At 28.3% G+C, this 18,110-nt stretch overlaps 1 protein-coding gene across 1 annotated transcript in view; it reads right to left on the bottom strand.

The window, feature by feature from the left end:
- hyd (E3 ubiquitin-protein ligase hyd) overlaps positions 1-18,110 on the bottom strand; it is a 169,577-nt gene that overhangs the window by 84,231 nt on the left and 67,236 nt on the right. Inside the window, 4 exon segments of the mRNA XM_067286014.1 lie at positions 1,245-1,399; positions 6,882-7,137; positions 13,280-13,407; positions 15,287-15,429. Of these exon segments, the coding sequence (XP_067142115.1) occupies positions 1,245-1,399; positions 6,882-7,137; positions 13,280-13,407; positions 15,287-15,429 (682 nt within the window).

The raw sequence follows: 18,110 nt of genomic DNA, 5'->3' as shown, positions 1-18,110 counted from the left end.
ATAGACCATATATCTTGTAGTTGCCTATCATCCTTCATAATTTCACAATAAATTGTGTCCAGACCATCATCACCATTCCTGTCAGATATGAAAGTCCTCAAACTTTGTTGAATAGGGTTTTATGGACACTTTATTGCAGAGTATATCATACTATTCTTTTGTTTTGACAGTACATTTCTCATCAATCCTGTTTGTATCATGTAGAACCTCCAGTAAAACATTGAAATACAATTTTCCAACATTTGATTACATTTTATTAATTTCTAGGTCTAAGCTGCTCAAAGCCTACATATATTTGTACTTAACAGGTTCCTTCTCAATAATCTTGTGTGTCATCACTTTCAGCACATTCAGCAAATGAAATCAACAAGGCAGCTAAGGAGACAAATTCCCTGACATTTTGACAATTTTCAACAAATTCCCTGACTTTCCAAGACTTTTTCCAAACACTAATGAATATCCCTGACTTTTCAGGTGCGAAGGAACCCTGTATACACTAGACTCACCCACATCCAAACTAATGTGAGTAGGAGTGATCCCTACATTAGAAAAATATGGATAACAGTGAGAATTTTTAACTGAAACTAACATATATGACTACTATATGTATAAAAAAAATGTTTATTTTGACTGATACAAACTTTTGGCGATTCTAATTAGTTTTCGAAGTATTGCTTAAAGTTGTTTGTTTTGTTCTTTTCAATTCACTGACAAGCTGCTAAATCACACCAATGCTTCATCACTATTACATCAGCAATAATTGATGCATTGTGCTCTTTATGAACTTCAAAGCAACCTTAATTTTGAAAAATTTTTAAAATGTACACACTGCAGTATGGAAAGGTAAGATTTAGAGTTTACAATATTTTCGAAAAGTTTTGATTGTCTTTGATCAGTTTGAATAAGGGAGAGTCCAGATATGGGAGGGCCAGATTTGGAAGAGTCTACCATATTTATAACTTGTTTAATTTTTATAGAACACAAATCAAACTGAAAAATACACTAATAGCTTTTGACTGTCACTAAAAAGTATCTGTAACTTATAATATTTCATCTGTACAGCTAATATTTCCCACATTATATATTTTATAATGTTATCTACAGCCATGTCTTAAGTATATCAAGTATCTTCTTTCAGAAATGTTTTTATAAGAAGTCCAATTGAATATTCTTTATATCTTAGTACAATAATAATAATAATAATAATAATAAAATAGATAGTTATTAAATTATTTAATACTTACTTCTCCACTTATATTTAGAGAAACTAAGTGAGAATCTTGACCTAAGAATGACTGAGTATCTGTAGGAAAAGTACTATCCTGTTCAGCACGACCCGTGCTCAAATTGTAAAGAACATAACTAAGACGATTATTTGTCCTTACAACTGCATGGATTCCTGCAACATATTTTTTAGGAAAAAAAGTGAAATTTTTAAAATAAAAAATTAAACAAATATAATTTAATTTTGTTGTGTTTTGAATAATTACTGTAATAAAATACAAAATTATTATTCAAAACACAACAAATTAGCCATATAAATAAATAAAGTTCAATCAAATGCACATAAAGAAAAATATAAATTACATAACTATTTAAATTACTGTTTGACTGTTTGAATTAGCAAACAAAAATATGCTGCTGAAGTGAAATATTTTTACAAAAAAATGTGTCCGAAAACAGGTTTAGTTTAACTTCTGTTTTATAAAATTTTTACTGTACATATTTATGTTTTAATGCATGTTCAGGGTATAGTATTATAAAATATGCATTGTTTAAAGACATTTACAATTATGATCATATTTCAACAATGACAAAAATAATCTATTTAGTCTAAAAATCATTAATAGTTTCTATTTCATTACAGAGGTATAGTGAAAGAAATTTTATTGATTTAGCATGTTAACATTGTTAATATATAAATAATATCAATTATCTTTATTTGAGTATAACATGCCAGTTATATATTACCTTTTTGCATTATCTATTACAAGGATAAAAATTATAATAGTAAATCTTTGAGAACATTATGATTAATGTAATTTTTTTAAATGTTAAAATATTTAAATGAGCTTCCTAATTTATTATTTAAGCAATAATTTTAAAATTATTTAATTATAAATGCTTGATGATATCAATTTGACAATAAACATGCAAATTAGATATAAAAATTTGTATAACTAATGATAATTTTGTAATTATTGAAAGTAAGAATTTATTCCCACAAAAAATATAGTCAAAATAAAATATAATTTTAGACACACAACAATATAATTTATATTAAAGTATTAATATGTACAAAACATTTGTATCAACAAAGTGGTAGTGCATACTTCAAGCAACTAACTTTGAATGTTCCACAGTTTGAATGCTAAATTCAAGAGAAATTCAACCCAGAGTTTAAACAATGCTTCTACAACATTCAAACTGTGTGCACAGTGAAAAAATGCACTCTATGCATAAACACCATCTGTTGTGCACCCAAATCATCTCTTGCTCTCACTGTAAAACCATCTCATGCATAAAATTATGCTCGTGTGTTTTCATAACCCCTATGTATTAATCCTTGGCATCCAAGATCAGTGTGGAAGCAACAAAGTCTAAGAGGTACTATACATTGTAGTATTGACAATTGAGGTGATAAAAGAACTTATGAAGTATGAAAGTAGTACATGTGTGTCAGATCTGAATGCCATGTTTAAAATGCCAAAGTTAACAGTGTGCACCATTCTCAAGAACAAGGAAACAATAAAAGCAGCAAATATGGCTGAAGACACGACAACATTAACCTCCAGTAGATCACATGACTTAGGAAGTGTTTTTCCATCCCCTCATATATGTAAATGAGAAGCAACTGGTACTATCATCTCTTACAGGATTATTTGCAAAGTAATTTTAACAAAGGGGATATCACCACTTCTTCCTGAGGTACAGTAAATGCAATTTTAGTTTCATTACACAGTATTTACATATTTTATTTATTGTTTTCATGATTTAATTTAGTATTTAGGGCATTTAATTGTGTAATTTTGCACTAAACTTAGTGCCTTAGCTGTTTAAGTTTATTGAAACAAATATTGTTTAGGGACTAGGAATGGATTAATTCACTTTCCATTATTTCTAATGCGGGAAAAACTGATTCAAACTTCAAACAATTCAGAGTTCAAATGGCATCCTGGAAGAAATTAAATTTGAAGTGTGAGGCATAACTGTACTTATTCAGAAAATAATGCACAAAATACAGAATTTAAAATCTACTGAAATACTAATAAATTTTTCTTTAATATATCACATCTGATTTTATAACTTTGGGGTTAAGATATGTGCTGAGATTAAGAATTAAGATATTTGCATTTAGTTGAGAAAGTAATAGGTTTTTCCCATGTTTAAAACTTATGAAATAAACCCAAGATGGTATGCTACATTTTAAAAACTTCTTGTTGTGTTAAAACAAAGCTAAAGAAAAAATATCACAGGTGTAGAATATTTTCATGGTACAGAATTCCCTGAAAATTATTGCATACTGGTACACAAAATAATACAAGTGATAGGTTAATTATTTATGAACCAATCAATAATAATTACTATGCAGATCAAAAAGCTCTAATTAAATCATACAAACAACTAAACAGGCTTACTATATAATTTGCTGTGTAATACTAAACTGATAAATTAATGTAAACATTTTTTAAATTAAAAAAACTCTTTAAGCACATGCCATCATAAAACAACATATAAAATTATAAACTTGATGTATAACATTGATTGATAACAACAAAATTAAAGTTGATGCCGTGAATGACATATCAGTATCAGAACAAAAATATCAAGTACTTGGTATTGAAGGTATGATTGATACATTATCAGCAGTGGATGATCGGTTAACGAACACTTTCGCGAAAGATTTTTATGTTTGGACAACGAACACATATTCAGATAATGAACACCTCACAGAACAAACACAAGAAGATGCGACATAAAATAATGTATACCGATTGGTCTTCCCTTGGCAACAATTCGAAACTTTTCAGAGCACAGGAGACATCAATATCAACTCTCAACCCGGTATATACTGATCGGACAGTATTCCTCCAAACTTTGAAACTCTCCGTTGTAATTCCAGCCTTTTATTTTTCTGACAGAAAGAATTCTTTTATAGTATTTGCAAGACTGTCAGGCAGGCAGTTGTAAAGTATTGCATTGGTTTTTATTTCTGAAAGATGAGAGCAATAGCAAAGGTAGAGAGTGGGCAGAAGATGTCTGATGTTGCTAGGCAATATGGCTTGAACAGGTCTACATTAGGCCACAGTTCAATCTTATTTAAGAAAGATACTGCATAATCAAGAAGACTCAAAAAGCTAAAGGAGTAACAAAAATCACATCTGAGAAATAAAGAACATTGAAGAGTGAGCTCATAATGAAACCTGAAACTGATCTGATGACAGAAGAATGACAAGAACTCTTGAATGAAGAACACCAAGAAACTCAGTGAGATATGTTTTCTTCTTAAAAAGAGGATTAATGCCAATATTTGCTATTAAACATCTTTTAAAGTGGGAAAATGTCAGAACAACGTCTTAGAATGGCATCCAAACCAAGTTGAGGTTAGGCTCAAGGATCTCTACAATTACAATGCTATTAATTAATTCTGAAAAATCCTGAAGAGAGAAAAGCAATCGACGCTGGACAGATTCTTTAACACCACACAAACAGAAAAATACATGACTAATAAAAATGCAAAACTGTGTATATGTATTTTTACTAGTACATATAAATAAACATAGTAAGAAAGTATATAATTTTTTATTTCTTTTTTGGGGTCTCCAGAACAAATTAATCAAATTTCCATAAAAACCTATAGTAAATCGGCAATCAGTTAACGAACAATTCAGATAGTGAACAAAGTCTTGGAACAGATTATGTTCATTAACCAAGTATTTCAGTGTATCCACTGTATTTCATCTTAATTCAAATCAACATGAAATTTTACCCAAAAAACAGTGTCAAAAACTGTTTCAATATAAAAACAATTTTCTTTTTTAATATTTTTTTAAAGCTCTGTTTTGGTTCTAGTTTTTTTTTATAAAAATGAAAACCATTTTTTCATAACCAAGACAGACTAAATATTTTGGCCTTTTTGTGCTCTAAGAGTGGTAAAGAGCGTAAAACCAAAAAAAAAAAAAAAACCAAGACAGACTCATCCTTACTACAAGTACATAACTGTGTAAATATACAGTGATGTAATAAATGACAGAACCAATAAGAATAAAAGTAAACAACATTAAATTTAACTTTGGCAAATCTATCTAATTAACGTCAATAAGGCTTACAAGGAGAGGGTCAGATGTTTGGATCTCTGATTCAAACAAAATTTGGCAAGCACGTAGCACTGAACACAAACAACCCCTTATCCAAATAATAGGACCCACTTTTTAAGCATTTTCAAAAAAATGGGCCTCTGAACATTGAGTATTTAGTTCATAAGTCTTTGGAAGTTTTCATTCTCTTCGTAACAGCAGTAACCAAGTGGATAAGACACTATGCAATGGAGCTACAAAATGTAGGTTTGAGCCTTTGTAATTAAAAACATTTTTATGTGTAACTTAATCATTTTACCGTACCAGTAGCATTATTATTACTATTATTATTCTTCATTTTTAAAACTTATAAAACGAGATTTTAAAAAACATGACGTCATTTACTGTTTAGCATAAACAAAGCCACTGTAGATTTATTTAATGACATACAAGAGTTAAAATTTTTAATTTCAGATATTTTCATTTGTAGTTACATACTATATCATGACAAGTGAATAAGCTTCATACGTTACTTGGATGGACAAAAATAAATCTGAAATGAAAATAGGGTAGCATAGCACAGCGTTTTTTTTAATTGTTAATGTTATGGACAATTTCTCTAGCACTCATGTTTGTTACACTTCAAACAACAATACTGCCATATCTGAAAATAACATGAAGAAATAATGTTACTTAACATTCAAGAGTTAAATCTACAGAGGCTTTGTTTTCAGTCAACAGGAAATAACGTCATGTTTTGTAATATCTTGTTTTATAAGCTTTAAATTTGAGGGATAATAATAGCAATAATAATACTAATGATACTGTAAAATAATAGAATAATTTTGTTGCACATAAAAAAAACTAAAATTGCAAAGGCTTGAAACTACATTGTGTAGCTCCATTGCCTAATGTCTTATCCACGTAGATATAGCTGATGAAAAGAGAATTGAAACTTTCAAAGACTTATAAGCTAAACACTCAATTTTCAGATGCCCACTTCAAGGAAATCCTATTATTTAAACAAGGAGCTGTTTGTGTTTAGGGCTACATGCTCATCAAGTTTTGTTTGAATTGGGGACCCAAGCATCTGGTCCTCTCCTTGTTTGCCAAAATGCTATTCTGCTTTATTGTAACATTTTTTGCAGATATTGCATTATTTTTTTTTCTACTGAAAATTTTCTTTAGACTGCTTTAATTTCCCCAAACCTCATTCACACATTCGGACATATTCTGCACTCTTGTTGTATCTAATTTATTAAATATTGTTGTTGCATGGTAACTAAAAAATATTTTTATAATATATATATTATAAAAATATTTTTTAGTTATCATGCAACAACAATATTTAATAATATATATATATTAAAATATATAATATATATAATTAATATATATATAATTTATAAAATATAATTTTCTATTACTATATATATTAATAGAAAATTATATTTTGCTACAAATAATATTTCACATATTTTATCATACTCCAATAATGCAAATTCCATAGATATAAATACTTTTTGTAAATTTAAATGATAGAGAATTTTCGTATCAACAAAGTTGAACAACAAGAAGTATTACCTTGTCCATCAACAGCCATGGTTAAGATTTGTCCACTATCAGAAATAGCAACTTTACGAGGATTTCTTTGGAAACAATCAGGAATTCGAGGTGTGCAACTACCTTTAACTACTTGAAGTTCATCTTTACGTAATAAACGACAGTCTTGTAATATTGCACTGACATCTTCATTTCCACCACCAACAGAAAGAATGGGCTGGCTACCAGAAACTGAATCTTTTGAAGCAAATCTTACAGCAGCATATGCTCCATCCACCTGAGATTTAATATATAATTGAAAATAAATATATTGACAATCATCACATAACACTGGTAGTAACTACAAATAAAATACACTGATACTTAAAATCAGTAAATACCTTACTCCAACATTTTACTCAAACAAATGTGTTGGAGTGAAGTATTTTCTAGTTTTGGGTGTCAGTGTATAAGTATCATATTTGGTTATTATTTAAAATTTCAGTATGTTTTAAAATAATAGTATGAAAACAGAGTGCATTGTCACTAATCCAAACTAATTATCATAATTATCATATAGTGTTGTTTGGACTAGTGAAAAGTTCAGATAAGCAAGTTAGATGCAAGGTGTTCCACATAAAACTGATCACTTGAACAACTCAGTAAACTATTGCAATCTTTGTATTTAAAAAAAAAAAACACAAGACAAAATAGAATTAGTCAGAAAAATACTTTGAAAACTTAGTATTATTCACAAGACATTATGGAAACTTGCATAAGCAAAGTTTCATTGTTTAAGGTCTGGTTTTAGGTGGAACATCCTGTATCATTAATGAAATGAAAATGGCATACAGACAAATACAATGTAAGGATCTTTTTTAAATATATGTATTTGATACATATATTTAAAAAAGATACTTACATTGTATTTGTATTTGATCCTTACATTGTATATGTATTTGATACATGTACAGGGTTCCTACTCAAATTTTTGTTTTGAATTCCCTGATTTTCCCTGACCAACTTTGTCCAAATTCCCTGACCCTCACATTTCTTACGGTATGGAATATCGACATAATAAAACAGCATTTTATTTACTGCGAACATTGAGTATATCTATCCCTCTTTTTGCTTAGTTGTATGTTTCAAAGACTGCCACATTAAAAAAATACAGTATGCATACATCCTGTAGAAAAATGTATGATAGAATCCACAACTTCAATGTAATGAAAAAATAAGCAATTTACAAATGAAACATGAGCTTTTTATTTTATCATTATTTATCAATATTATTTGTATGTAAATCTAGTAAATACAAGACAGCATAAAATCAACAAACAGTATTCTTTGATATACAAATAGTACTGTACTGTATTTAAAATGAACTGTTGACTTAGAAACACATAATTTTAAAATCTTTCAACAAAAAGAGTAACTTTTTTTAAACAGCAATGTAATTTTAACAAAAAGTTAAATTTAAAAATTTTCAAATAAAGCATTTGTTCCCTCAAAAAAAATCGATTATGTAAAAAAAGAAATAGTTTTCTTTTGTCAACCACATTATTTCAAAATGGCGTAAAAATAGATTGCATATAAAGAGGGATAGGTGTAAGTTTTTACTATAGCTTCTCTAACAAATCCACTAAATCTAGCAAAAAATTAGCTGAATTGGCAACTCGTTAAAAGAAAAAAATGTTTCGTTGCCACCATTTTGATTTTGGTTTCGGTGTAAAGGCCAGAGTTTTAATAATTATTTTTAATAATTTTTATTTATTATTTAATTTCGCATTAAATTTTCTCTTTGCATAATGTTTTCTTAAGAATGCAGACAAAATTTATCTATTTTAACCCTTAATTACAAATCTTATAATTATTGCAAATCATATCACAAACCATCTTTCTCACTTTTATAGCAAATTTTAATAAATAAACTAATGTTTTCAGCAATCTTAAATAGCCTTCTTCAGGTTTAACATAATTTCAAACGTCAATTAGAACATAAGATTTGAAACTTCGCGTTTCACTTGTAAGATATGACGACTCTTTCCCTTTGGGAAAATAAAGGGGATAAAGTTAATTCACCCAACATCAGGAAAGTCGAGGAACTAGTAAGTTGTGGGAAACATGGTGCAGATGGACGAAGACACCTCTTTACCATTTAACCCGTTTATTGTAAAAATATGCTTACAATATAGCTAAAGTTGTCTTCGTTTCTCATCTTAAGTTCATAGAGGCAGTAGTGGAATCCGGAGCAATGTTCAGTGAACAATCCGGAAAGGAAAGTTTGTTTGATTTCTGTTTGATGTCTAGCACTAACATATATCACTTGTGTTTTTCCTGAGTTAGAAAAGTCCTCCTTTTGAAAGGCAACTGTTAATTTGTGGAAGGAAAAGGTAGCTCTCGATCGTTTCCTGGATTGGTTTCGGACCATCACCCACGCTTTATGATGGGGATCTAATGGATTCTCCGATTTACTTACGTTAATCGAAGAATCTGAGTTCACAGAAGTATTCGTTGTCTTTTCAAATAATGGAAAATTCAACTCCAATCCAAATGATCGATCTTGAGAGCTGCACTTTCTTGACTATTTCTCAAGTTTCTATAAAAAAATTTTTACTCATTCCTTTTTTTTCATCTAATAATTTAATTTTTTTACGTTTTTCTATTTTAGTGAGTCTTGTATTCCTATGACGTCATAGTATTACGAAAATTAAGATTCTTAAAATGTATAGAATTTAAATAAAATAAAAAAAATACACTCAAACCTGTTTTTGTGCGGTGGATAGGGACCGCATAAAAGAAAACGCATTAAAAAAAAAAAAAAAAAAAAAAAAATCGCAGGAAACTTGACGAGTAGCTATAAAAAATAGTTTTCGCAACACAAAAAGTATTTTTTTTTATGTGGTGAATAGGGACCGCATAAAAAAGTCTTACATGGAAAATAACTCAAAATCGTACGAAATAACTAGGAATTGTTTTTTAACTCCTTGGGCCTTTTTCTGCAATTCCTAATGGGGGAAAAAATCCTCTAAGAAGTTTATTTTTTATATTAATTATTTCCACTTAAATACGAATCTAACATTAAAAAATTTGCCTAGAAATAATTCCCGCGAAATAAACACCCTCCCAAAAAGTGGTTTTACAGAAAAACTATATAAAAAGTTAAAAGTAATCGTTAAAAAATACTTTAATTATTATGCCTTTGTGTCCTTAATTATAGCTTAAATTTATCTTTGTAAACTAAGTACATTTATCAATTAACAGGACTTATTATACTGGAAATTTATGGATGCAGATATTTAGTCTTACTGATCAGAAATAATATATTTTTTTTTTTCTTACAGATCAGAAATAATATTTTTTATTTAGTTCACCTGGTGTTCACCTTTAGTTCACAGGTGAACTAAATAAAAAATATTATTTCTGATCAGTAAGACTAAATATCTGCATCCATAAATTTCCAGTATAATAAGTCCTGTTAATTGATAAATGTACAGTACTTAGTTTACAAAGATTAAACTTTAATTTGATAAATATAGCTGCAGGAAGTGTTATTCTTTCATTTAACAAGGCGTGAAATTTCACATCTGCAGTCTACATTTAACACAATATTTCTGATTTTTATGCTATTAAAATACCAGGGGACCAGAAAAAAGGTGAGAAAAAAATTTTACTGAATAAAAAATGAAAAAAACTTGATGTCATAGAAAACATCCAATAGAGTTTTAAAAAATTTTACAGAAGTCAATTATGTTCCAATTTGATTGAAATTTTCACATACCGCACAAAAACAGGTTTGAGCGTACAGAAATAAACATCAAACGAAATTACAATTATATGTTAATAAAATATAGAAGTTCAGAATCGTAACTACAAATCTTTTTCTTTTGCAACATAACTATAAAAATTGTTTTGTTGTTTCGCACAAAAGATAATCAAATTTATTTTAATTTTTTAGTAATTTAATTATTTTTTTAAAAATTTACCAGCTTTTTAAATTTATAATTAATTATAAGCGAGTTAACATTAGTTAAACTATCGGATTACCTAGTTGATTTTCAAAACGATAACTACAGTATATCTATTACAAGTATGATGCCTAAATTTGCCAAAATCAGTGGCTATTTGTTACCCAACATCATTTCTGTTAAACTAATTATTAAACTATGTATCGAAGTTGCGGAAATTAACGAGAGAGGGGGAAAAATACGCTTGAAGTACAGTTCTTTTCGAGGAAAGTTGTAACAACAAATGTAAAAAACTACTAGTCGGCGCCAGCATTTCACTGTAAATGTAGGGTAGCTATTTATAATTTTTTATGTTGTATAGTAATGTTTTAAACGTAAAAAACAATTAAATCACGGATTTTTACTGATCTATTTAGCTATTTTGAAGTGAACAATCTAATAAATTACGATTTCAAGTTTTAAAAGTTTGTAAACTAATTTTTAATTAGTTATTTTTTATTCTAATTAACAAATTCATCTTTTTATAATCGCTGAATTATTAAAATTAAAAATTAAACACTATTACATAATAGTAGTTTATCCTGTTATTAATCCTCAACTGTAAAATTATATGGCTTCAGAACGGTGAAAAGAGCCATTTCGGATTCAAAACGGATTCTGGTATATTTTCTTATTAAAGATTGCAGCATTACTTCTTGCCGCCTGCAGATGGCTACGCTTATTCAGCCATATTCAGCAAACGAAATCAACAAGGCAGTTAAAGAGACAAATTCCCTGACTTTTTGACAATTTTCGACAAATTCCCTGACTTTCCATGACTTTTTCCAAAACTAATGAAAATCCCCGACTTTCCAGGTGCGTAGGAACCCTGCATGTATATCTTTAACATTTATATTAATATATGTAGTACATATTAAGTTTACAAATTCATCATGTTTTTAAAAAAACTGTTTTCTTAACATTTTTAATTGAAACATTTATCAGAAAAACAAAAATGGTTTTAATTAAGCACAGATTCAGATTAACAAGAGTGTATTGCAATTTGTATTTGAATTGTTCATAAAACACAAAACAAAATCACAATTATAATTATACAGTAAGACCCCACTTAACACTGATTCGATATAACACGGTCTGTTTGAAGCCTAAAAAAAGCTCAAAATTTACGCTGATTCAAATTATCATATCATTTAAACGATTCTTATATAATACGATTATTTACGAACACAAACTAATCAGCAACAGGTGGAAATTCCTTGTAGAGCTGTACTTCCCTTAAATCTATGTTTGTTTTGTGCAATTTTGGAAAAAAATATATCATCATGAATGCCAAAGGAAATATTGACTTTGCTTGGCAAGAATTAACTGATAAATTCATGAACGGAGTGTGAAAGAAGTTATGGCCAGAGCTATTCAAGGATTCTCGACAAGAAGAGTCCATTGCTATAACGTTATGTTGACCAAATTGTCAACCTAATCAATACAGCAAGACTAGGAGATGTAGACGAGCAGGATATTGAGGAGTTACTGCAGGTTTCTGGAGAGCTTTACCAACGACGACCATCAAGAACAGGAAGAACAAGGAATTCGTGTAGAACTGGAAAATAGTGAATCTGAAAACAAAGAACCCAAAGAATCTCTCTACAAATTTCCTTAGTAAAAGTTTGGTAACAATAACCGAAATCATTGATCAAATTGTAGCAAATGATCCAGATTTTGAAAGCAGTGCAAAAGCAAAATGAGGTGTTTTGAATGCGATCTGCTACTGACATTTACTTAAGAAAAAAAAAAAACAACAAATGAAACTACACAACTTTATTGCAAAAAACAAGAATTTCAGAAAAGCCAGGACCTTCATCACAAAAAATGAACTTTACATTTCTGTGTGCATGTGTGTGTTATTTAACCAATATATTAATTTGCATAATATAATAACTTAAAATTGAAGTAAAATTTGTTTATTTTTGGTCACATGTTCCTTTTTCCCTATTTACTCTATGTTAAAATTACCTCGTTTAACGCTGTTTTGTTTAGCGCTTTATCATCTAGGAACGTATGCCCCACATTAAGCAGGGTCTTACCGTAGTTAGTATTTCATAGAAATATCTTTCATTTAAATGGTTTTCTAATATACTTAAAAGATTTCATTTATTACAAATAAACAGTTTTAAATCTGAAGACATCAAATTTAATTCAACATTTGTATTTATTCATAAAACTATTAGATTAGATTAAAGAAAATCAATTTTTGTTATTGAAATAAATCAGTCTAATCCATTTAGACTTCAGAGTTAAAGTATATGTATCTGCAGAATTCACTATAATGATTAAAATGTATGCCAAATACTTGCTTTAAAGTTATTTAATTGTGACAAAAATTTTATTAAGCATGTTTGTTAACACTTAATCATAATTCTCCATATCCAAAATATAGAAGAAGACATTTTATATAGAAAATTCTGATTTTCTTACTTTTAAAACTCGTCCAACGGGTGCATTTTTAACATCTTCTACAAAAACTACATCTTTTAAACACCATGATTCTTCCTCCTTTCTTTCTCCATCTTCCCTTGATGGTATTCCAGTTCTGTGCTTCCTTTCTAAACATATCAAAATTTAATATATTTTAATACAAATTATTGTTTCAAGATAGCAGAACAAAGATTTTTTACTTTATCTTGAAAATACAAGATTTTTATTAATCAATAAAAATAATAGCAATATATGTTATGAAAGAGAAAATATTTATTGTGATATTGTCACAATGCAAAGCAACAAATTTTTATTATATTTTTAATTTATTTAATTTAAAATATATGCTCTCTACCTCAAAATTAGTACTGTAGTGTCTTGCCCCTGTACATCATAGTTTTCCTTAAAGAATAAAGTTCTGCCAGTCATCTATCTAATACCTTTCAGGGGAAAATTTTTGAACTGAAACAATATGACTTCTGGTTTGCATCGGAAGTTCTTATATAGTTAATTGGGGACTCCGCCCCTCAAGGTTTCCACGTCTTGTCTCGGATTTCATCTATCTAACTCTGTTCTTGAGATTAAGGAAAGAGAGACAGATGACAGTGGAAATTTATGTCTTCAATTTTTTCAAATTGAGGCCCAATTAGCAATTTGAAGGTAAAAATTAGCACAGTTGAAATGCACATTTTCTTTTGGTTTGTGTGTGTTATGTTATGTTTCTGTAGAATGACCTATTTTTTAAAATCATGCACATTTGAAAACCGATAAATATGGGTTTTTTATTATTAGTCTCTTTTAAACACCATTTTTTCCTGTTTAATTTGATATATATGAAATAAGAATTTATTGATATGGATTTGATTACAGACAATTTTAATGTAAACAAATAAAAAAATCAATTTGTTTGTCTTTTTTATAATTGCTCCATTTGAAAGTTCACACTTGAATCTGATTGAATAATGTTTTTTCTTCCTTCTACTGGTTGTTTACTACCATCTAACAAAGATTCATGACAATGTGTCCAATAGAAAGTTAGGTTTTGACTTTCTTTTAACACCATCCCACCTTCCCATGATAATTAGGCTTACCACTCAATTGGAAATACATTGAAACCACAATAATTGTAATTTTTTGTAAGGCGTTTATTTCCAAATTTTGCATTTTAAAAACTTGCTTTAAAATTCTTTGTGACATTTTTAGGCATTTATAGCATTAAAAAATGGTAATAATTTAAAAGTACCAAACATTAAATTTAATAATTATTTTAATAACTGACAAAAAAAAATCGAAAACTATTTTTTTTTTGCAAAAATATTGATAAAAATTGAAAAATTAAATTTTCAAGTTCTCAACAGATGGTACTACAAATACTAGTTATTTTACTTATTTGATGGTCCCATGCATGTAGCAAACACTATAAGACACATTTAGAAGAAAGATTAACAAATGCAAGTGAGGAGACTGGCCTTGAATAAAAAGGACAAAGTCTATCACTTGTAAAAGTACTAGATAGAAAGTGTTAATAATGATCAGATATTACAACAGGTATTACATAAATCTTACTGTCACAATATTAAATAAGCAATCCATATTCATTGCCGTCAATAGTAATCAATTGTTTTAATAGTAGCCTACACTTGTATGCCATGAAAAACCTTATATGTGCATGCATACATACATACATTCATTTATTGTATGTACATGTTTCATTTAAAAAAGTGATGATCTTACTTATTTCATAATAAAGTTAGTGATACAAAACTAATTACACAAACTGAATTTACAAACCATTTTTACAGCCATAGTAACTATTAATAGTAGATATCTGTACATTTTTAATAATAACCATGTTTTGGTTTATATATGTATGTACTTATGTATATTGACTAGCATATGTTTTAAAAAACATAATGAAGTAAGCATACTGTATCTTATTTCATCATAAAATAAAAGACTTATAAGAATCTATTTAGAATAATAGTAGTAAGAAAAAATAAAACATACTATGAGGTAAAGGACTTGAAGCTGGTTCACTGCAAGTTGAAGAAGCGGGAGATGGTGGCGGTGGCATTTCTTGACGATCAACTTTGTATTCAGTAGTTTGTTTTGGATTTTCTTTTACCTCTCTTTGCTCTGATCTCTTCTCACTAAAATAAAAGATCATTTTATTAGTTTTATTAGTAATATTTTATATTTTATAACTTTGTACCTTTCAAATTAAATTCAGACAAATTTCAAGCTTAAAAATATAAATTCATGATATGATAATTAAAAATATCACCACCACACCAAATGAAATTTCTGTAACTAGTAAAAACAACCATTAACTGTAATTTGTTTCTTTAAAAATTACACATAATTCTTAGTTTTTTATACAAAATCCAATAAGTTTAAATATTTTCAATAAATAAACAACACTAAATATACTTATAATGATTAATGATTGATTAATACATGAAAAATGTGACAATTTTATTGAATAAAAATCAATTGCAATTAGTACAAAAGATATCTATAATAGTTTTTAAAAAATATTTTGTTTACATTACAAACTGAATGCATTCATTAATACAGTAGAGCGTCGTTTATCCAAATCAATTGGGACTGGGGTTGTTCAGATAACTTATTTTTCAGAATAACCGATTATGTACAAAAAAAATATATTAACCTATCCCACGTTGAAATTTTTCTCTGTTGCATGTCGCTTCATGTTGAATTTTTGTTGATTTTAAGCCTAATAAAAATTTTTATAATAATAATTGTGGCTATTGTATCGTCAAAAATTATTTCTTTATTTTGTACAAAAATAAATATGTTGAATAATATAAAAACCAAAAAAATTATACTTTAGAAGTTAATCTAGTATCGAAAACGTTCGATTCAGCACGACACAGTCCGACTGGAAAGCTTTCATACGACGTTTTGCTTGATCGGCTTTCAGATAAACGATGCTCTACTGTATATTAAGAATATATACATCTATTTCATTGTTTTCTATTAGAATGGGATAGCAGAGTAAAGCAAAAAATTTTTCAATAAGATTATAAGGAAAACACATTCACATTAACTGATTACTGTTAAAATCTAATCATGACAGATCTGAAAATCACCACCACAATCATCATTATCATATAACAAGACTGGTCAACCCTATCTGATAGCATGCTCCACAAAAGCAAATCAAATACAGTATTTTTAAACATAAATTTATTATAAAATTTAATTTAATACAATATACTAACTGGGTAGTTTTTACTATAGCTTACAGTGACTGTAAACAAAAATATTCAGTTTCTTTTGCACATGTGCATGGATATGTGCAATGAATGGATTGAATGGAACATAACACTTAAATAACGAAGGTGAAGTCATCGCGCATGTGCATAGACATGCACAATAAATGGATCGAATGACTATAGTGGAGTGTACTAAAACTTAATAAGAAAATAGATCAAGTAGTTGTTGCAAATGCATGTGGACATGTGCAATAAATGGATTGAATGGAACATAACACTTAGGTAACTCCTAAGCCTAAAGTTGGAAATTTCTTGCTGATAGAGTTTAGGCTTAAGGTATAAACCTAATTTTTAATGTTTGAATCGAATGGATGGAACAGAACATAATGCATAGGTAACAAAAGTGAAGTCATTGTGCATGCACGTGGAAATCTGACAGACAGACAAAAGTCCTAACATAAGCACTTCTCCACTACCGTGAAGCATGCTAAAAAGCAATCATAGAACAAAAACTTTAAGTAACAATTATGCAAATAAAATCTCTCTTTTTGTTTTTAATCTCTACACATTTCTACAGACTAAAAATTATAAAAAAAAAAAAAGCAAAATTGCAACATCTTGCAAGAAAGCATTTCTAGATCATTCAATAAGCTTACTATGATTATAAATAGTAATCAGACTTACTACCATACATTACTTATGATGTAATGTATGTTAATGGCATGAAGTTACCAATTTTTTAATCATCATCTTGATGTAGCAGTACAGATCTTTTCTGATAATCAATTCATCAGAAAACACTTGAACTATTGTGCCAAGATGTAATCTTGCTGCACAATAATGCAAGACCATACTAAAATGTCAACTGTGAGCATGAAATCTTGAAAATAGAGTTTGCAATATCAGACCAAAATTCAATGCAGATATTTTGGTATTGCTTTTTAATAATAATGAATGATACACACTAATTGAAAATTTCTAAAAGAATCAGTAGAAAATTAAGGGGGGAAAAGGCATTAAGAAAGAGTAGTAGTTATTTATTACAAAATTCTTAATTTAAACACAGACAAAATACCTACACTAGCATACCTGAAATTAACACATTTTTACTAATGTTTTCATCTATTTATAACAGACATCTTCAGGTATATACAATGCAGAACAAAACAGACAAATTAAAATCAAACGAGCTTTTACAAACTGATTACAAATTCAGTTTAAAATTATTTCTCAAACAAATTATGTCTACAGTTTTAAATTATTTTCACATAACTTATTCTTAAAAAAATAATTATAATAAAAAATTTTAAAAACTTTTAACTTTCTGTTAAAGTTTCTTTTAAGTAAATGAGTGTTAAAATTTTTCAATTTTAAGTGCTATCTGTATTTTTAAATTTCTTTATTACTATTAATTTCAGGAAACTGGATGTGCTGTCACTATTTGCAGACGTTTTTAAAATTTAATCAAGTTTATCAAACTCCCAACATATTTTAAATTAGATCTGTTATAATCTACTCTCATTACAGAAAATACTTGTATATTAATTCATATACGAATTTCATTTATATTTATTGCTATTTAATTTAATGAT

Source organism: Centruroides vittatus, unplaced genomic scaffold (assembly GCF_030686945.1).
Source record: "Centruroides vittatus isolate TY-2023 unplaced genomic scaffold, ASM3068694v2 scaffold_324, whole genome shotgun sequence".
Taxonomy (NCBI): domain Eukaryota; kingdom Metazoa; phylum Arthropoda; class Arachnida; order Scorpiones; family Buthidae; genus Centruroides; species Centruroides vittatus.
This window is presented reverse-complemented; position numbering and strand designations above follow the sequence as displayed.